At 40.6% G+C, this 22,157-nt stretch overlaps 1 protein-coding gene across 1 annotated transcript in view; it reads left to right on the plus strand.

The window, feature by feature from the left end:
* Positions 1 to 376: 376 nt before the first annotated feature.
* The window catches only part of IL31RA (interleukin 31 receptor A), a gene marked incomplete at both ends in the record, with an annotated part of 58,466 nt that continues 36,685 nt past the window's right edge, over positions 377 to 22,157 (plus strand). Inside the window, 4 exons of the mRNA XM_080703072.1 lie at positions 377 to 502; positions 3,012 to 3,138; positions 15,086 to 15,200; positions 17,040 to 17,212. Coding sequence (XP_080559198.1) covers positions 377 to 502; positions 3,012 to 3,138; positions 15,086 to 15,200; positions 17,040 to 17,212 — 541 coding nt within the window. The remainder of the gene's footprint in view (positions 503 to 3,011; positions 3,139 to 15,085; positions 15,201 to 17,039; positions 17,213 to 22,157) is intronic.

The raw sequence follows: 22,157 nt of genomic DNA on the forward strand, positions 1-22,157 counted from the left end.
GTGGGGAGACAGGAATAACAGCTCGCTAAAATGTTCGTGGTCCCTGGCAGAGACAGCGGCTTTTTGCTCTGCTGCCCCAGCCCCTGCCGAAAGCCAGCAGTAGCTGCGTGGATCCCCTTCCTGTCCTGGTCCTCACCGCAGCTGCTGGAAGCTTTACCCTCTTAAAGACAGGAGGCCAGTCGCTGACCTGCCAGGCCCTAGACAGCAGGGACCTCTCGCCTCACACGGCAGATTATGATATAGTTTGAAAATTCTAGAGCTTATCTAAACGCTTCCTTCAAATAAAGCCCCTCCAGCGTGGTCGCCTCTCTCTAGGAAGTGGCCTCTCTCTGAAGACCTGTGATTCAAGGCTTCTTCATTTCCCAAGTGAAGGCTGATGAGCAGGGCTGCAGGAGATGTGTGCCGAAGACCTTTTGGAATTTCCTTTGGCCCAGATTTGGAGAGGATGACTTGCTTTGGTGAGGCGTTCAAAAGACACATCCGCATACAGGATGACTGGAAAGTGCAGAGCCCCTGCTCAGGGCCTCTCTTTCTGCCAAATTAGTAAACCCAAAGGGCTTCGCGGAATTTGAGTCAGGGAGGGAGATGTTGGTTTTGAGGCATCTTTCATCAGCACCGTAGTGAGGCCTTCTGGCTGCGCACCCAGTCCACTCCGATGAAGGATATTTCCTCTATAGATAGTACTGGATTAAAACTACCAGCTTAGGCCGGGCGTGGTGGCCCACGCTTGTAATCCCCGCGCTTGGGAGGCAGAGACAGGAGGATCGCGCAGGTTCGAAGCCAGCCGCGCGCGCTGGCTTAGGAGACCCTGTTTCCAAATAAAAAAATGTAAAAATGGGTCTGGGAGTGTAGCCCGGAGGTAGAAGGGCTTCCAGGAACCCCAGTACCACCAAAAAAACAAACAACAACAACAACAACAACAAAACTACCAGCTTCTTTTTTTCTTTCTTTCTTTTTTAAATAGTGGTTCTGGGGGTTGAACTCAGGGATATTCTGCCTCTGAGTTACATCCCCAACCTTATTTCATTTTTATTTTGAAACAGGGTCTCACTGGGTTGATGAGAGTCTCACTAGTTGCTGAGGCTGGCCTCTAACCTGTGATCCTTCTGTCTTTGCCTCCCAAGTACTGGGATTGCAGGTGTGCACCACCACCTACAATCCAACTTTTTTTTTTTTTTTTTTTTTGGTGATACTGAGGGTGGAACCCAGGGTCTTTTCTACCTCTGACCTATACTTTCAGAACTGTTTTATACTTTATTTGGAAACAAGGTCTCACTAAGTTGCTGAGGCTGGCTTCGAACCTGTGCGATCCTCTTGTCTCAGCCTCCCAAGTGCTGGGATTACAAATGTGTGCCACCACGCCCGGCTTCAACTTTCATCTTTTTATTGTCAATATCTTACACGCTAAGCTGACTTCTCCTGTCTGCCCTCGAAGTCTTCTTCCATTTAGGATACAAGTAGTTGAGTAGGTTCTTGAACCTGAGTGACAATGAAGGTTTTCTTGTTGATTGAAATTGCACGTAAGAGCTGGGCGTGGTGGCTCACGCTTGTAATCCCCGCGCTTGGGAGGCTGAGACAGGAGGATCACATAGGTTCGAAACCAGCCTCAGCTACTTAGCGAGGCTCTCAGCAACTAAGTGAGTACCTGTTTCTAAATAAAATATAAAATAGGTCTGGGAGTATAGCCCGGAGGTAGAATGCCACTGGGTTCCACTGCCAGACCAAAAAAAAAAAAAAACAAAAAGAAAGAAACTGCACGTGAGTTTCCTTGGAAGAAATTTTGAGTGAAGTCAATCTCTTCAAGGGTGCATTTTCCACCTCAATAACTAGGATCACCTTAATGCCCAGATTGTACTAGTTAAGTTCACCCAACTTACTGCTAAATTCCGGGGACTCACTCATGCTAGTTGGGATTTCTTACCAATGGGCAGTCCTTCTGTGGTGGTGAGAGGGAAGTGTGGAAGGGCCCTCAGAGGGCAGGTGGGTTAGCGTGGGGCTTCATCATCATGGCACCTGTCGGCTTCCCATCGCGTGTGTGTCTCTCTCCTCAGGTGCCTGAGCCCTCTTTGCTGTGTTATAATTCTGCACTTTCCATGTGACAGTCGAGATTACTTTCATGCTTTGTCTCTACAAGTAGCCCCTCAGCTCTCGACCCTTACACTCAGACACCCGCAGCAGTGACTCATGTGGCATCTGTAGTTTGAATCAGCGGCCCTGCTGTCCTCTCTGTCCTGTGTCCCTTCCCCTTATCAAAAGTCACTGCGCTAGAATGTGGCCCTTGAAGTCAGGGCTGGGCTCTTCTTTGATCCCAGCCCCTCACCTTAGCTGGTCAGAATGCCTGAGGTCCTTGCCAGCCAGCTTTTGAGAGCCCCGGGCTGGGACCACCGAGGCTGGGACTCGGGAGTCTCAGTTTTTACAATATCCCTCTCTTCAACTTCTCCAGCTGTGTTTCTGGGTGTGCTTTAGTACTCTTCACCGTGTGTGTGTGTGGTACTGAGGATTGAATCTAGTAGTGTTCAGTCTCTGAGCTACACCCCTTTTAAGTTTTTTTTTTTTTTTTTTTTTGGTGGTACTGGGGTTTCTGGCAACCCTTCTCCCTCTGGGCTACACTCCCAGACCTATTTTATACTTTTTATTTGGAAACAGGGTCTCTTAAAAAAAAAAAATATATATATATATATATATATATATATATATATATATATATATATATATTGGTGCATTGTAGTCATACACCACAATGGAGGAAACAGGGTCTCTTAAGCCAGTGTGGCTGGCTTGGAACCTGCGCGATCCTCCTGTCTCCGCCTCCCAAGCGCAGGGATTACAAGTGTGCGTCACCACGCTGGGCGCCCCTTTTAATTTTTTTATACCTCAAGTTTTCTTTATTTCTTCTTAAATTATCTAGTTACAGGCACAAAACATCTATATATTATAAACAGAGCAGTGTGAATCATATTTACACTTAAAGATGTTTGACATGACCTCATCATGTCTTCTTATTGATGAAGACACAAAGATCTAGAGAAGTGAGATGCCTGACTCTGGCTGACAAAGCTGCTCTAGACGAAGATTCCCACGCTCCTCCTCCTGATGCGAGAGGTGGAGCCCAGGTGCAGCTCGGCTTGAATGTCACCCGTGTGACCTTAGGCATACGTTGCCAGATTTTCCTCATCAATAACTGAAAAAAACAGCTGTGGCAATAGAAGGTGTGTGTGTGTGTGTGTGTGTGTGTGTGTGTGTGTGCGCGCGCACGCACACACACATTGGAGAAAAGTACTGAAGATTGAACTCGGAGGAGTTCTACGTCTGACCTATACCTCCAAATTATTTTATCTGTTATTCTGTTTTTTATTTTGTATTGGTGCACTATAGCCCCACAACACAATGTGGATCATGCTGACAATGGCATACATTCACACAGTACGTGGTGCCCTCCCCCCTTCCTCTTTTCCCTCCCTCCCTATACTGAGTGTCCGGGTTAACAATGTTATATTCACGTGTGTAGCTTTTCCATTAATGAACCTCAGCCTTCTTCCTCCCCTGCTCTTCCTTTCTGGCTTCGCTGAGGTTTGCCCTCCGTTACCTGGAATCCCTCTGGTATCCCTAATACTTTTAATTTCAATTTGGAAACAGGGTCTTGCTCAATTACCACATGTTGTCCTGGGACCTGTGATCCTGCTGTCTCAGCCTCCTAAGTAGTGGGGTTACAAGCATCACCATCATGCACAGCTTTGACTTTTAAGTTTCTTCTTAAAATTTCACACATAGCCGGGCATGGTGGCGCACGCTTGTAATCCCTGTGCTTGGGAGGTGGAGACAGGAGGATCGCGCAGGTTTGAAGCCAGCCGCGCTGGCTTCAGAGACCCTGTTTCCAAATAAAATATAAAATAGGTCTGGGAATGTAGCCCAGAGGTAGAAGGGCTTCCAGGAACCCCAGTACCACAAAAAAATTCACACATAATAGGTGAATATTCTCATGCTAAAGGAACCAAGCAATAATTACCATTATTATTTTATGTATTCATATTTTGTTTAACATTTAATAGAAGATTTGAACGTGCAAAACCACTTGTCTGGGTAACAATTATAGCTTCAGCAGCGTGATTATTCATTTACCCACTTAGTGGGGCTGCCACACTTCTGCTTCTATCACCCCACGGCCGGGCCTCCCTCCTTTTCTATATGCCTTTAGGATGCATAAATAATTCTAGCTAAAACTAAGGCATGTCTTCTGCCTAAGGATGGAGAAAACCAAGAGCATTCTGACTAATTAGGTACAAAGGAGTGCTATGAACGCTGTGATCCCTTTTTAAAGACACATTTGTTCTCCATTGCAAAATTTAAAGACCTCCCCTTTGTGTTTTGTATTCACTTAAATCAAAGTGTCTATTTGTTGAGAGGAAAAAAATAGTTCTGTGAAGTAACACTTCGTATTGACTATTACTGGTATGTAGCCAGTCTTAATATTTTAAGCCATTATCAGCTGGGCACTGTATTTGGGAGGCTGAGTCAGGAGGATCGTAGGTTCAAGGACAGCCTCAGCAATTTATCAAGGCTCTCTGCAACTTAGTAAGCCCCTGTTTCAAAATAAAAAGTAAAATAGGGCTGGGGATATAGCTCTGAAATAGAATGACTCTGGGCTCAATCCCGAGCACCATAGACAAAAATTGTATAATTATCAATGCATATTAATTATACAAAATAATGGGGTTCCTTGTGACATTTTCACACATGCATAGAAGATCCTTTGTACACACCCTCACCGTCACCTTCTCCTCCCTCCCCTCTCCCGGGCTCCCTTTCACTTCCTAAATATTCCTTTTACTTTCATACTATCTTTTCCCTCTGTGGATTCCACATACAAAAAAAAAAAAAAAGATACTTGTTTTTTGAGTCTAGTATATTTCACTCAAAATGATTAACTCCAGTTTCATCCATTTTCCTGTGAGCGACATGATTTTTTTCTTCTTTATGATTGAATAATATTTCATTGTGTATATATACCACATTTTCTTTATTCATTCACCTACTCATGGGCATCTAGGCTGATTCCATATGTGGGTTACTGTGAATTGTGTCATAATAAACATAAGTATCCAGGTCTCTCTGTTGTAAACTGACTTTGATTCCTTTGGGAATATACCAAGTAGTGGCATAGCTGGATCATATGGTAGGTCTATTTATGTTTTTTGTTTTATTCTTTTCGGTACTGGGAGTTGAACCCAGGGGCTTTCTATCTCTGAGCTACATTTCGAGTCCTCCTTTTTATTCTTTACTTGTAAACTGGGTCCCACTAGGTTGTAGAGGGCCTCACTAAGTAGCTGAGGCTGGCTATGAACCTGCGATCCTCCTGTCTCAGCCTCCCATGTACTGGGATTACAGGATTACGAGCATGTGCCACCACACCCGGCTGTTTTTTTTTTTTTTTTTTTTTTGAGGAACCTCCATACTGATTTCCATAGTAACTACTAATTTACATTCCCTCCAACAGTGTATACCTGTATCCTTGTTAGCATTTATTAAATGTTGTTTTCTTGATAATGGCCATTTTGGCTGGGATAAAATGGAATCTCTATGTAGTTTTGATTTTCATTTCCCTGATGGCTAAATAGGTTGATCATTTTTCATTTGTCCTCTTTTTAAGAACAGTCTGTTGAGCTCATTTGTTGTGTGTGTGTGTGTGTGTGTGTGTGTGTTGCTTAGAAGTGAACCCAGAGGCATTCTACCTCTGAACTACACTTCCAGCCAATTAAAAAAATTTTTTTTTAATTTTGATACAAGGTCTTGCTCATTTTCTGAGAGTCTCACTTCTTGCAGAGGCTGTCCTCCAGTCTGTGATCCTCCTGTCTCAGCCTTCCAAGTACTGGGATTACAAACGTGGGCCACCAGGCCCTTTTTATATTTACTTTTGAAACAGGGTCTCACTAGGTTACTAAGGACCTTGCTAAGTTGCTGAAGCTGGCTTTTCGGTACTGGGGGTTGAACCCAGAAGCATTCCACCTCTGAGCTTCATTTCTAGCCCTATTTTTTTATTCTTTATTTATAAAAAATAAAGAATAAGAAGGAGGACCTGCAGTCCTCGACTCTAAGTCTCCCAAGTGCTGGGACTGCAGCGTCAGCCACCATGCCTGGAGGGAGAAGCCATCTCTTGAGGCTTGATCCCCAATACCTCTCAGGGAGGAGAACACAGCTGTGGAGCGGTGACTTGTGCGTGCAGCGGAGTTGAGTCCCTCCCTTCCTCCCTCCCGGGAGCTGGAGCAGCCGGCTGCTTCGTACCTGTCTCTGATTCGTGTTTCTGCTTCTCTGTGCCTTGTAGTTTTCCTGTGACTTCTTTCTTGGTTCCCGAATCTCTTCCTCTGTCTCTCCTCAGAATGTAGTTTCTCCTTGGTTGCCCGGGCTCTTCTCAGTCACGGTCAAGTGAAGGGCACTTTCATTCCACCATCGCACCTGGAGGCCTGTCTGTTACTGATGATGCATCTCTTCCTGCGGATCCAGCTTCTCACTCTGCTTTATTACTGTGCACACTTTTACTTAATTAGGTATTTCAGCTGGTTTCAGTATGAGAACATTTTATCCTTGTAGTTTTCTTAAGAAATTCTGCATGTGACTTTTTCAGAAATGATTTATTGAACAGCCTTTTCTCTTTTTTTTTCTCTCATGATCTGTCAGATGAAAATGTAACATCACTTATTTTTTCCTGACATGAGTTACTGCTTTTCCATTGCTTCATCCTTAGACTCTTCCACCAACTCATCTGGGATGGGATGAGGAGCCAGGAGTCTTTTTGTTCTAATTAACTGTTATGTTACACAAACAGTATTGAATGTGTATCATGCAGCAGGCACCGCCTTGAAGTCTAGGACCTGAGAGAGGAATAAGAAGGCTCAGCTCTCACAGAGCTGGCTCTGTGTGAGGAACCTGGCAGGTAAGCTGCGGAGCACCATTGTGTGGGGGAGAATGGGGCCCAAAGGAGGGACTCGTTGTTCAGCTTTGGGTGGGAATTCAGGGAGGGGGTCTTAGAAAAGGTCATCTTCAAGATGAGTCTGGGAAGGTGATTAATTTGCTTAGAATAAGTATATCTGTCCAAAAAAAAACAACTTGTTCCTCCTCAGCTCTCACACCACAATCTGCAGAGAAGACTTCTGACACCAGGTGTGTGGGCTTCTCCCGCCAGCAGGCAAGCAATTAATTCTGCAGCAGCAGAATTCAATTCAGTTCGGACACTAGCTCAGTCCCTCAGGTTCCCTCTCCCCAACTTTAGATGTCACCTGCAAGCCCCAGGTTGTTTTTTCTGTGCTTCTGATGGACTGGCTATAAATAAGGGTTTCCACAACCCTCTCCTTGGGTTCAGTTTTTCACAGAACTCAGGGAAACAGGTTTGCTGGTTTATTAGAAAGGATATCACAAACGCTACAGATAAAGAGATGCTTAGGGGAAGGTGTGGAGGAGGGGCGTGGAGCTTCTGCCACGCTCTGGGAATCTCCACATGTTCACCTACCTGGGAGCTCCGGGAACCCCATCCTTTTGGGTTCTTATGGAGACTTCATTGCATAGACACGATGGCTAGTTGACTGCGTTGGGAAAGCCAGTAAGGCTTGTGTGTGCAGCATTTCTTCCTCCTGGGTATGGGGCAGGACTCACCTGGGACGGGGAGAGTCTTATGATCTACTATCTGATAAGACAAGAGTAGGTAAGAGAATGTCCCTATGGCCAGCCGCAAAACAGAAAGGCAGGAAAAGATCAGACTTTCTATGACTCACCCTAAGGGGAAAAAAAATTCTAGTTTCTATTGTCGGCCTTGGGGGGCAGTTATAACAGAAAGTGTGCATTGTAATAACACAAGAGGAAAGGGTCATTATAGGCATGCACCGAGTGTGGAAGTGTGAAATAACATGGTGCTTTTGGAAAGCTCTCAGATGGCCCATTTGGCTGGACTGTTGGGAACCGAGGCGAAGGCCAAAGGATGGCGTTACTTGGAAAGACTCGTGTTTTGTTTATTCCATGGAGCATATTCTTGGTGGGGCTTATAATTTTCATATTACATGGTAGAGTATATGATGGACAAAAAAACCATTGTTATCACACACCTTTCAAATGTTGCCTGAGAAGCCAGGCATGGTGGTGCGCGCTTGTAATCCCTGTGCTTGGGAGGCTGAGACAGGAGGATCGCACAGGTTCAAAGCCAGCCTCAGCAACTTAGTGAGACCCTGTTTCCAAATAAAGTATAAAATAGGTCTGGGAGTGTAGCCTGGAGGTAGAAAGCCTCTGGGTTCCACCCCCAGTACCACCAAAAAAAAAAAATGTTGCCTGGGATTGGTGAGTAATTAAGAAGGTATCTGTGTTATGATAGCTAATGAATAGAATAGAAACCAAATTCTTCCTCCCACCAGAACCCCCATCTGTCACTGGAATAGTGGGTTAGAAAGAGTCAGGAAGAGACTCTCAGTTGACTGGTGACATTTTCAGCTCTCTCCCTAGACTTTGTGAATTAATTCTGAAATAATGTGGACCTGGGCACTGTGGATGTTCCTGTTACCCTGGAAATTCAGCCTGACAGGTAGGTAAGCCTGGGCCCCTTCATGAATCATGTGGTCCTCATTGTCTTCTCTGGACAAGAATTTTAAACTTCAGAGCATCTGGACCATGGACACTCATGATGAACACGGGAGAATTTGTGAACACCTGAATTGTGTGTGTGTGTGTGTGTGTGTGTGTGTGTGTGTGTGTGTGTATGTATGCAGATGTACACTTGCAATTTTATGTGAACTCTTACTTATGCAGACTTGGTAAGATGGTCTATGTGGCCTCCTAAGGGCCAGGATCACTGCGATATTATAATGGTAAGGGCTTGTTTCCATAGTTGTTGTGTTAGTTGTTGTGGCCTCACATAACATGCACACGCATTCACATACACACACACACGAATACAAAACTTTATAATTTTACATTATTTGCCATAAATTCCAAGGCTATAAAGAAAAATGGTGCAGTGACATATATCTACCATATTCTAACTCAAATGTTGTGGGCCTATGGTCCATCCATTAGTTTCATCACAGCTTATGTTAAAAAAAAAAAAAAGAATCACTGCAGGTTGTGTACGGAAGCGCTTCTTCTCACACACCAGTGGTCAAGGCAAGTCACACCCATGCCTGGCTTCACAGGGCCAAGAAAAGAAGTTCCTCTTTTATATCCAGGAAGAGAAGATATTCATATCACTGGATAGATAGTGAGTATTCATTTTGTCTACCTCAGATCCCCTCTGTAATACCAGTGTCAAGTGTCCTCCCTAGGACCTTTGGTCTCTCTTGCTCTGTGGCAGGCAGCAATGTACAAATATAGCCCCATAAAAACAGCCCAGGTTAAGTGGAAATAAATTTTTGGAGCCACTTTATTTTCTTTTGATTCCCAGTGACATTTTTTTTTTTTATTCTGGACCCCAGATGAGGGACTCCCTTTCTGGTTTATAGTGTTTAATATATGTTAACCCAAGCTGTTGCTTTTTTTGTGTGTGATAATGGGGATTGAACCCAGAGGCATTCTACCTCTGAGCTACACCCCCATCCCTATATTTTTAATTTTTATTTTTAAGCCTGATCTCACTAGATTGATGAGAGTCTCACTACTTACTGAGGCCATCTTAAAACCTGTGATCAGCTGGGCGTGATGACGCATGCTTGTAATCCCAGTACTTAGGAGTCTGTGACAAGAGGATCTGGGCTCGCGGCCTGCCTCAGCTACTTAGTGAGGCCCTCCACAACGTAGTGAGACCCTATTTCAAAATAAAGAATAAAAAATCACCAATGCCCCTGGGTTTGATCCCCAGCACCACAAAAAAAGGAAGTATACAATCCAGTGGTTTTTGGTATGCTCACAGAGTTGTACAACGATCACTACTACAAGTTTAAGAACATTTTCACCAACCCAAGAAGAAACTCTTGGTAGTAATTCCCTATTTTTTTCCCCTTCCCTCACATATTCTTCTTCTCCCAGCTCAAGACAACCTCTTATCTACTTTCTGTCTCTATATATTTGTCCAGACATTTAAAAATATGCCTCATATCTAACTATAGCTATAAATCCTTTGACCAGTATCTTTTTATCCTTCCTCCCTTCTAGCCACCCACGCTTCTGGTAATCACTATTCTACCCTACTTCTATGAGATCATCTTTTTTAGATTCTACATTTGAATGAGATCATGTGGTATATTTCTGTGCCTGGCTTACCTTTGCTTAGCATAATGATTCCCATTTTCATCCATATTGTCACAGATGACAGGGCTTCATTCTTTTTTATGGCTGAATAGTATTTTATTATATGTATATTTATAGACATAGATATTTTATCACACTTTATTTAACCATTCATTTGTCCAAAGTGATCCCATATCTTGGCTATTGTAAATATTAGAAATGGTTTCTAAGGAAGCTGCAAATAAAGTGCACACAACTGAATGTAACTTGGCAAGACGATTTACTTCTGCAGAAGGGTGTGAAACTGACATAAAATCCACTTAGCAAGCACACTGAGCAGAAAGTCTGCTTGGCTTTTATTGCTAATGTGATCCTGCTCCTCACCCTGATTTAGGGAGGGCTTGGGTTTACAAATCTTCGTGATTGGCTACTTTCCAAGACAGACAGTAACTTTGAAACAATGTTTAACCTTCAAGAGCTAAAAATGGATGATGGAAACTAAGATGGTTGACTTCTGGAAGATTCCTGGTCAACTGAAGGTCAACTCTGAGCTAAGATGGATAAGATGGTTGACTTCTGGAAGATTCAGGGAGTGGAGCATCTAGAGACATGCATCATCACAACAACAAATGCCCATGTTGCCATTACAAAAGAAAGGAGTACATTTCTATGTCATTTGCTACTTTGACAAAAGAGATAGTTTTTACTTTTTACATAAATAGTACTGCAATAAATCTGTTAGTAAAGGTATCTCTTCAACATACTGATTTTATTTCCTTTGTATATATCCATTAATATAATTATTAGACCATATAGTAGTTCTATTTTTAACTTTTTGAGGAACCGCCATACTGTTTTTTCTTCCTCCTTCCTTCCCTCCTTTTTTTCTTTCTTTCCTCCTTTTTTATGGTGCTGGGGATTGAACTCAGGGATGTTCTACCTTTGAGTTACACCCTCAGGCCTATTTTATTCTTTATTTTGAAAAAGGGCTCACTAAGTTGCTGAGACTGATCTGAACCTGCAATCCTCCTGTCTCAGCCTCCAAAGTACCGGGATTACAAGCATCCGCCACAACACCTACCTTCCATACTGTTTCTCATAACCCAATATTAATTTATAAACATTTGTTATCTTTTGTATTTTTGATAATAGCCATTTTAGTAAGAATGAGATGGAATCTCATTGTGATTTTGACTTCTATTTCCCTGATAATTTCTGATGCTTGGATTAAAAAATTTTTTTGGCTATTTATGTGTTTTCTTTTGAGAAATTCCCATTTAGATATTTTACTCATTTTAAATTAGGATTATTTTCTTACTATTGAGGTTTTTAATTTTTTTGCAGTACTGAGGATGGAACTCAGGGGCATTCTACCTCCAAGCTACAACCCCAGCCCTATTTTTTATTCTTTATTTTGAAACAGGGTCTCACTGAGTTGCAAAGGGCCTTACTAGGTAGCTGAGGCTGTCCATGAACCGTGATCTTCCTGTCTCAGCCTCCCTAATGCTGGGATTACAAGCATGTACCACCACACCCAGCAACTATTTAGTTTTTTAATTCATTGTAAATTTTAAATATTAACCCCTAATCAGATATATAGTTTACAAACATTTTCTCCTACTCCGATAGTTGTCTATCCACTCTGTTTTTTCCTTTTCTGTGTAGAAGCTTTCTAGTTTGATATAATACCTTTTGTTTCTTTTAGTCTTGTTGCCTTTGATTTTTAGGTCATACCCTAAAAGTTATTGTCTCCACCAATGTAATTAATTATTTATTTTTCTTCTATTAGTTTCATAGTTTCAGGTTTTATTTTTAAGTCTTTGACCAGTTTTGAATTAAGGATCCAATTTTATTCTTTTGCCTGTAGATATCCAATTTCCCCCAGTACCATTTGTTGATTGTCTTTTCCCCATTGTGTATTCTTGAACCTCTTGTCAAAAATTTATTTTACTATATATGTTTGAGTTTATTGCTGAGCTCTCTATTCTGTTCCACTGGTTTATATGTCTGTCTTTTTGCCAGTACCTTGTTTGTTTGGTTCAGGGCTAGTAAAATTTGGTCTGGTTGAACATTTGGACTTGGAGATCACCAGCTGTGTCATGGTTTTAAGAATGCAAGTAGCAAAGGTAGTCTTTGACTGAACCATTGGCCAGTGGTGCTGCAGGAATAGGGCTCATGTGAAGGAATCAGAGGAAGCAGCTTCTCTGGAATGAACCGGAAACACTGACGTGACACAGAGGCGTCTAGTTCTTTCTCACTTTTTTTTTTTTTTTGGTCATGCTCAGGTGCTCCTTTACCCATGTGGGCAGTGTTCATTTTATAGACTAAATGTATGAATACAAACATACTTCTAGAGCCCATTAGAAAATCATAAAAGCCCAAATCTAAGCCAAACAATGAATGCGACTCCTTTTGGAGCCCATCCCTATTACCCTCCTGTTAAAAGGTAATGCCTTACATTGAAATATAAACAGTATTATTCAAATGCGCAGAGAAAAGAGCATCCTTACTTTCTATGATCAAGGCAATCAATTCAAAAGTCCTTTCCTCCACTGGAAATGCACACAGCAGTGAGGAAAAAGAGGGGTTGGGTATTCCTTAAGCTTATTAATATTCGACTCTCCTTTGGTTTATATTATCTCTTGGTTAATTCAGTTTCTGGGGTAAAAACACTGTTACAGAATGTCTGCCCTTTCGATGCTTCTCCTTCAGATGGTATCTGAGTATATAAGCAGAGTTTATGTGACTTCAATGTCTTGGGAAGGGTTCCTGGATCCATAAAAACAAGTCCCGTGGTGTTCTCTGATCTTCCCTAGAAAACTAGTGTGGTCCAGTCCCTTCTCTGCTATCTTCTGTGGTACAGCTGGCTTCACCTGGGTTTTGAGGTGTCATATTGGCACCTCATCTTGAAGTTTGTGCCACAGTTGTTTGCCTGTGGGACTGTCTTGGTCGATGTTCTCACTGCTATAATCCCAAACAACTGACCACACAACTAAGAGATAGAAAGATTTATTTGCTTATTATTTCCTTGGAGATTTTGGGGTTCAGTCCATGTGAAGCTGAGTTATACCTACAGATCTCAGGGCCTGGTAATGGGAGGCAGAGAATGGTAGAGCACAGCAGCTCTGCTCCTCACATGATGGAGGCCCGAAGCAGAGAGCAGAGGGAGGAGGAGGGGTGAATAATACTCAAGGCGACACCCCCAGGGAACCCTCCTTAGCTACCAGGTGGACTCCAGCATTGCCGCCTTGTGTCCATGAGGGCTAGGGGGACATTCTAAAGCTAAACCATTCCAAGTACTGAAGTTCCTCTGTGAGGGAAGCATCTTCATTGTAATCCCAGGCCTAGTTTTACCTCACCTGATCCCTGCCCCACCCCACCAAGGCACCGGGGCATTCTGAATCCCTACATGCTACTCACCTGAATAATTGCTCCAGACAATTGTGGTGCTGAGTAACACATGAAGCTTCTTCTAGACTCAAGCTTGCAATATCTCCCAGGCTACCAGCCTAGATGTCTTCTCAGACCCATCTGCACATCTGTAGTGTGAGGAACACTGATATTTGAGCTCTTTGCTCTACGTTCCTTTCATTCTCTTCTCCTCCTCCATATATATTTTTTCTAGAACTTTTTTTTTAACTTCTTGTTTCCTTTACTAGGAAACCCTAGAACCTTGCTATGATATGTGAAGGTAACTTAATAAGTTGCCTTCCTCTCTCAAATTTGCCTTCTTTGTAAGACTTGCCAAATGTTCAAAAAATAAGTTACTTTGAGCCTCAGAGCTGTATATTGTCCTGAGTCTTAAATTGCCCTTAGTTCTCAAGTGTGTGTGTGTGTGTGTGTGTGTGTGTGTGTCTGTGTGTCTGTGTGTCTGTGTGTCTGTGTCTGTGTCTGTGTCTGTGTTTGTGTGTGTAATAAACTCTATGGTCATCTAGTGCAGCCTGGGATCACTTCTCAAAATAATGTTTGTAAATGCAAAAATAAAATACATAGGATTACAAGGAAGCTCAAATATATTGATATGAAATTATCAAAATACTAAAGAAGCAAATTTGTGATCTAGTAATATGTGTTTATTAAAACACTAAATCAGAAGTCCTAGTAATTACTTTAATTTAGGTCTAATAATAATCAGACCTGGTAATTACCTTACTTTTAAAAATAGTGAAAATAATTTTTATATTTCAAGGTATCTGCATCAACTAAAATAAAATATAAAAATATTTGTGAATTTTTAATTGTGACAGTCAACATGGTGATATTATTATTGTAGTTTGCTGACTACATTCACAATAGAAGGGAATTCTGAATTTCAATAATAGATCAGTAACAAATAAAGATATGCATTTTCACAATTAAAGTTCATGGGCCCTTGAATTCTACCTATATACCCATAAAGGGTCCAGATCACTATGCTAGATTGTAGTATCTGCTTTTCCTATTGGGTGGGGAGTATGATATGAAAATATAGCTGAAGACATTTTTCTGTATTTTCTGGGAAAAGAAAATGATTCATGTAAAAGGTTGAAGTGTGGCATAGCTCAGTGTTTTGTATTTTTCTCCTATGCCCATATGATCTATTACTCAATTATCCAGTGTGCTTCTATCCTTTAATGCTTTAATTCATATTTTATTAATATTTAACATTTGCCTGGTATTGTAATAATTTTAGCTTTTCAACTGTTGCTTTTTAGTAAAAAATCTGACTCTTCCAAGGGAATAATTGAAGAGATGGAATTGGAGTCCCACCATTAATCTAAGAGAAGAACCTATTATATGTATCAACTAACCAACAAATCTCACTTTTGATCAGTCTATTTTCATTACAATGTTCAATGCTGGCAGTATTTATTGTGTACTGAAATTGTATTTGTGCAATTTTTTTTAGCTCTGCCAGCCAAGCCTGAGAACATTTCTTGTGTCTTATATTATGAGAAAAATTTAACTTGCACGTGGAGTCCACAGGAAACCAATTTTACCAAGTACATTGTTAAGAGAATTAAGTAAGTATGGGAGCTTGGGTCCTATCAATGGGGAGAATTGGAGGAGGCAGTGGTTCCGGATTTATTGACCAGTCAAGTCACTTATGAAGTAAAATACTCCATTTCAATTTTTGGGTGAGCCCTTTGCTGCGTGCAGTATGTCACTATGGCTGTGAACTACATTATGATGTGAGACTGTAATGCACCAATGAAAGTATTAAAAAATAGGGATGAAAATAGGAATGAAAAAGGATGACTAAGCATCTCCCAGCCCTGTTAGTTCTAGCCCTCATGTTGATCATAAATTACCAGTAGAATGAAAATCTAGAAACTTCAGTAGGTTTACTCTTTTTGGGGGTATTTTATAGATATATTCCCCTGTCTTTCCCTATGGATTATCATGATTATCAGCAGCTGGATATGTAGAGTAGGTTTCCCCCATAGGTGTCCCCTGGTCTATACTCAAGACCCCGTATACCCCCAGTCTGCTAGGTTCTCTAGAATGCTTGCATTTGTGTGTCTTTTAGGCAAAATAAAGGCTTTCCCTAGAGAGAAACACTGGGGGGCTGATAATGGTGGGTCAGTGGTACAAGCCAAAACCTCACTGACCCACTGAAACAATAGGAATAGCTTTTTCCTTGGGAAGAAAAAGAAGAGTTAAGGGTGCCCTCATGGAGATGGTGGTTTTTTTTTTTTTTAAGATGAGATTTCAAAGAGATGTGTAAAGGTGGAAAGGAGGAGAAAGGGTATATCTCAGAGATTATAGCATGAATAAAAAATACTTAACTATAGTAATAATAACATTAAAAATGACACCCCACATTTATCGACCAATGATGGGCCTGATGTTTATAAAGTGCTTTCGGTGTATTATTTCATCTTCACAATAACCCTATGCCTCACAAATATTACTATCCTCATTTTATGGGTTGAAAACTAAGGCACAAGGAGGTGAGAAACTTGCCCCATTACACGGTTAATAGAGGCAAAGCCAATTTAATCTCATCTTATTCCACATCCTGTGCCTGTAACCATAATCCAACACTACCCTGGTGGCCACTTTTGCCTTATATAATAACCGTTGGAAATCCTTGAGATCCTTTCTTGTTCAAGATTCCCTGAAGACCTTTTCAGACATCTCTGTGAATAGTTACACACATATATTTGTTGATGTGTCTGTGATCATTCTGTCCTCAATATGTATCCTTCTAATTTATTTTTGCATCCTATGCACCCCCCCCCTTTTTTTTTTTACCAATAATAGAGTGTGGACATGTTTTCATATCAGCAAACATAGTATATCCAAAATCCATCATTTAAAAATGTTCTAGTTTTTTTTCAAGACTATAATCTATAATTTATTATTTTTACCATTAGGAAATGCACTGTGATGTAGTTTGCTTTTTATTGTGTGGTATTGGGGATTGAACCCAGGGACATTTTACCTCTGAGCTATACCTCTAGCCCGGTTTTTTATTTTTTATTTTGAAACAGGGTCTCACTAAGTTGTGGAGGGCCTTACTAAGTACCTGAGACTGTCCGCAAACCTGTGATCCTCCTGTCTCAGCCTTCCAAATACTAGGATTATAAGCATACACCACCACACCCAGCTTGTGATGTAGTTTATAATTGGGCTTACAGGGTTTTAGGGAAGTCTCCAAGACTCAAAGCCTCTCGATCAGACAGGAATGAGGTGAATTTGATGTCTTCTTGGAGGAGAGGGAAACTAAATCCTGCACCATAAAATTCTCATGAAAAACCCAAGAATGAAACAAAACAATACTGGTTAATGCATTAAGTACTACCGTGTTTCCAAAATACTGTACTTAAACTCATGTTGAATCACTTTTTCCTTCAAAGTGGTCTTGGAAATAACAGCCAACCGTTCTGCGAAACCAACAGTTCTGTGGGTGCTTTGTGCTCTTTCAATCAAAATATATTGCTCCCAAATCGTTTTTCAATTGAAGTGAAAGCTGAAAATGAAGATGGTACAATTACATCTAATGTTACGTACTGGAGCTTAAATACCATAGGTAAGTGGTGTGGTTTTTTTTTTTTTTTTTTTTACATATTCTATACTTTTTACTGAATAATTCCTCCCCTTTTTTCTTTTTAAAAGAGGTATCTGTGAACTCAAAAGTAGACTCAGAGCTCAAGGGAATATAGTAAGTATGTGTTGTGAATATACAGAAAAGTCATCTTATCAAAGAAGGAAAGAAAAAAAAGGAGGAGCTGGGTGTGACGGTATCTGCTTATAAACTGAGTACTTGGGAGGCTGAGACAGGAAGATTGCAGGTTCAAGGGCAGCCTCTGCAGCCAAGTGAGGGTCTCAGCAACTTAGCAAGATACTGTTTAAAAAAAAAAGGCTGAGGATGTAACAATGAGGTAGGATATTCCTAGATGAATTCCCCAGTACCACAAAATAAATGAATAAATAAATAAGTAATGAATGAATGATGAGGAAGGAGGGAAAGAGGGAAGGAAAAAGGAAGGAAGCAAGAAAAGAAGGAAGAAATTGGCCAAATGAGCAATCTGAAAATAAAGTTTAAAAAGCAACAAAGAAGAATAAAATACTTAGGAATAAGTATTCCCCAGAAAACAAAGATTTCACAAGAAAATAGACCAATATCTATCATCAGTACAAGAACAAAAATCCTTGACAACAACAAAACCCTCTAGCAATCCAAAATGAACAAGATATTAAAAGAGTTATATATCAAAACCAACTGGGGTTTATCTCAGGATAAACTTTCACTTTTTTCCTGGTCACTGATTTCTTCTCACTTTTTTTTCTGGTCACTGATTTATTCTCGCTTTTTTTTCGGGTCACTGATTTCTTCTTGCAGTTTGTAATATAAATTGTATTCAAAGAAACAAAAATGGCCCTGGCCCAATTACTACTGCTCATGAAGGAAAAGAATAAAACACTCATTTAAAAAAAGTCTCATTAATTCTAATGTTAATTTTTTCTGAAGACTCATTTTTACCATATACCTTTAAAATAACTACTTTATTGAGATATAATTCACATACCATAAAGTTCACCTTTTTAAAGTGTACAATTCAGTGGCCTTTAATCATATTTACAATGCTGTTCACTCATCATCATTGTCTAATTCAATAATATTTTCATTTCTTCCAGAAGAAACTTAATGGCTCCTTTTTTAAAAAAAAAAATTGTTGCAATGTAATTGTACATGATAGTGAGATTCATAGTAATGCGTTCATATATGCACATAACTTAATTGTTCTGTTTCTTCTCCATGCCTCTCAAAATCTATGGCCTGAGAGCCAAGCTTTTAACATACAGGCCTTTGGTTCTAGATCCAAACTATGGCAGTAGGGGTCCAAAGTCATTCTTTGCATGTGGAGGAGTCTCCATTTATCCTAGAACTATTTGCTGAAATAATGATTGCTATTCCCACCCCACCCCACGGAATTGTTTTGGCAGTCTTGGAAAGATCAATTCACCAAAGATGTTAAGGCATTTTTCTGGTGTCTCAATGATATTCCATTGATCTATATTTTGGTCTTTATGCTAGTACTAGACTATCTTAATTGCTATAACTTTTCAATAGTTTTTAAGTTGGGAAATGTAATCTTCTATTTTTGTTCTTTTAAAGATTATTTTGGCTATTGTATCCCTTTCATTTTTACAGGAATCATAAAATTAGATTGTTAATTTCTGCAGAAAAACTAGCTGGGATTTTGGGAAGCTATCTTACTAATATAAAAATTTCTAATGATGAACATGGAAAATCTTCCCATTTATTTAGGTCTCTAATTTCCTACAATACTTTGCTATAGTTTTTGTTGTGCAAGTCTTAAACTTCTTTGGTTAAATTTATTCCTAAGTATTTTATTCTTCTTTGTTGCTTTTTAAATTTTATTTTCAGATTGCTCATTATTAGTGTATACAAATGCAATTGATTTTTATATATTGAGCTTATAATTGATAACTTTATTTGTTTGTTTTTGTGATACTGGAGATGAAACCCAGGGGCATTCTACCTCTGAGCCAAACCCCCAGTCCTATTTTTTAGTCTTTTTATTTTTTGAAACAAGGTGTCACTGCCCGGGCGTGGTGGCGCACGCTTGTAATCCCCGCGCTTGGGAGGCAGAGACAGAATCGTGCAGGTTCGAAGCCAGCCGCACACGCTGGCTTAGGAGACCCTGTTTCCAAATAAAAATGTAAAAATAGGTCTGGGAGTGTAGCCCGGAGATAGAAAGGCTTCCCGGTACCACCAAAAAAAAAAAAAAAAAAAGAAAAAGAAAAGAAAGAAACAGGGTGTCACTGAGTTGCAAAGGGCCTCGCTAAGTAGCTGAGGCTGTCCATGAATCACTATCCCCTGGTTTCTGTCTATAGGATTCTGGAATTACAAGCGTGTGCCACCACACCTGGCTTAACTTTGGTTTTTAGTCCGAATAGTTTTTTGGTGAATCTTTGTTACCTAATTGACCTGTCTAGAACCCACTCCTAATTTCTTTCCCCAGGCTTCTGCATGTCTACAGCCTCCCTACAGCTGTCATGTACTATGGCTACCACTTTTCCAACCAAAATTAGGAAAAGCAGAGGCCAGTTCTTTGAATTCAGACAGGTTAGAATGTTGTAAATTAGGACGGTTCAAGGAAAGGGTCAATAAGATTGCCACGAAACTCTTCCCTACCATTTTGAAGGTGATTTTTTTCTTGATTGGGGATTCTTAGCTTGGTTGGTATAAACCTTGAGTTGGTTTCCAGAGTTTCTGCAAGATTAGTGCCTACAGTTTCTGTTCTTTTTTTCTTTCCTTTTCCTTTCATTTAATTTCTTTTTTCCCCCCAGTATTTCCCTGAGGGCACAAGAACCTGGAGTTTCCCAGTCTACCATTACCCAATACACAGTCTTCCTAATGAGCTATCCTGGGAGCCATTTTAATCATAGAAAAAAGTTAATAACATATCTTCTTGGCAATAGAGTTGTAGAGTTGAATGGAGATTGAACAGAGATTTTTGTTTATTCTGACCAGAGGCAGTTTAGAGGAACGAGTAGGGGCAGGAACTGTGGTGTGTATACAAACTAAATCTTAGCTTGGCTTGTTAATTGACATTTACTTAACTTTTCTTAATCTCATCTATAAATAGGTATTAGGCAAGTGTTAGGTGGTTGAGAGGAATCAGAAAAACAATTCACCTGAAAAAGTATTTGTTAGGTCAAACACTGAGAGAAACCAGGCTGGATGAGAGAGAGACAGAGAGAGACATGGAGAGAGAGACAGAGAGACATGGAGAGAGAGAGAGAGACAGAGAGAGAGAGACAGAGAGGAAAGAGGGAGAGAGGGAAAGGGAGAGAGGAAGAGAGGGAGAAGGAGAGAGTGTTAGTTGCTGAGGCTGGCCACAAACCTGCAATCCTCCTGTCTCAGCCTCCCAAGTACTAGGATTACAGGTATGTAAGACCTAGCTTGGCTGGGCGTGATGGCACACGCTTGTAATCCCAGCGCTTGGGAAACTGAGACAGGAGGATCACACAGGTTTGAAGCCAGCCTCAGCTACTGAATGAGGCTCTCAGGAACGTAGTGACACCCTGTTTCCAAATAAAATATAAAATAGGTCTGGGAGTATAGCCCGGAGGTAGAAAAGCCCCTGAGTTCTACCCCCAGTAACACACACACACACACACACACACACACACACACCAAGCTTGGCTAGGAGAGCAATATTTTATTCTGCTATCTGCAAGCAGAGATAGGCTAAGACCAAAGTTGGTGTCAGCTCTCAAAGCCAAGGTTCTAGTACTATTTATCAGGGAGGGGGTTGGCAAAGCTAGCAGAGGTCTGCAAGGGGCAGCAGACTGGGCTTGTGACATCAGAGAGGGTCTGTTTTGGTGGAACCAGGTGAGATCAGCCTGTGAAGACAGGTGAGATGGCTGGGTTATCTTTAGCACAGCACAGACCCTGCAAAAAACAGACAATGATCAAAGGGCAGCTGCCCCCTGGGGGTGGGGGCTTTGCTACAGGCAGGTACTGGAATTGGACTTCACTGTGATTGGATTATATTTTCCTAGCACTTATTGAGAGCTTCATAAATTTTATAATCTTATGAAATTCTTACTATGTCTCTCTTTTATAGCTCTCCCTACAGAGTGGCCACATAGATTGATGACCACCTTTAAGTCTAGGAATAATAAGTACATATTGTTTTTTGAGTAGTCACCAAGATATTTCTGAATATTTCTAACCAATGTTTTTAATTCTATGACTCTAAATTGGTATTTTATTCTCCCAAATCCTTTAGAAATTGGAAATATTGAAATTATACTATTCAGTTCTAGCTAGCAAGGGTATGGTGAGATGGATATTCACATTGTGTTAATGGAAACTGAAGTTGATGTTCAATAATAGAGAAGTAGTCTAATTGTATTCATGAGTTGAAATATTATGAAGATTTTAAAAATCATGTTTTGAAAATTTTTATGCTTTTCTCTGTTTTAAAAAATTGAGCATATGCTTATTTTATAACCAGAAAGATACACATTTTCAAGGAGAGAAATTTGAGGTTGGAATATTTGCAGTGTGCAAGAAAAATGGGAGGCACTTCTAATGTATATGCCTTCATTCTGGGGGGAAGGAGAGGAGAGTAGATTAAGGGAATGGACCATAATTTTCTGGTTGTGCCCTTCCTTTCTTATTTATTTATTTATTTATTTATTTATTTATTTATTTATTTATTTTGGTGGCACTGGGGTTCCTGGAAGCCCTTCTACCTCCAGGCTACACTCCCAGACCTATTTTATTTTTGGAAACAGGGTCTCCTAAGCCAGCGCGGCTGGCTTCGAACCTGCGCGATCCTCCTGTCTCCGCCTCCCAAGCGCGGGGATTACAAGCGTGCGCCACCACGCCGGGCCTCCTTCCTTTCTTTTAAAAATTGTGTTGCAGATTATGTAACTCATGATTTGTTTATAATTGTATTATTATCATCTTTTTATATATTTCATCTCTTTTT

The sequence above is a fragment of the Muscardinus avellanarius genome, assembly GCF_963383645.1.
Source record: "Muscardinus avellanarius genome assembly, chromosome: 1".
NCBI lineage: Eukaryota > Metazoa > Chordata > Mammalia > Rodentia > Gliridae > Muscardinus > Muscardinus avellanarius.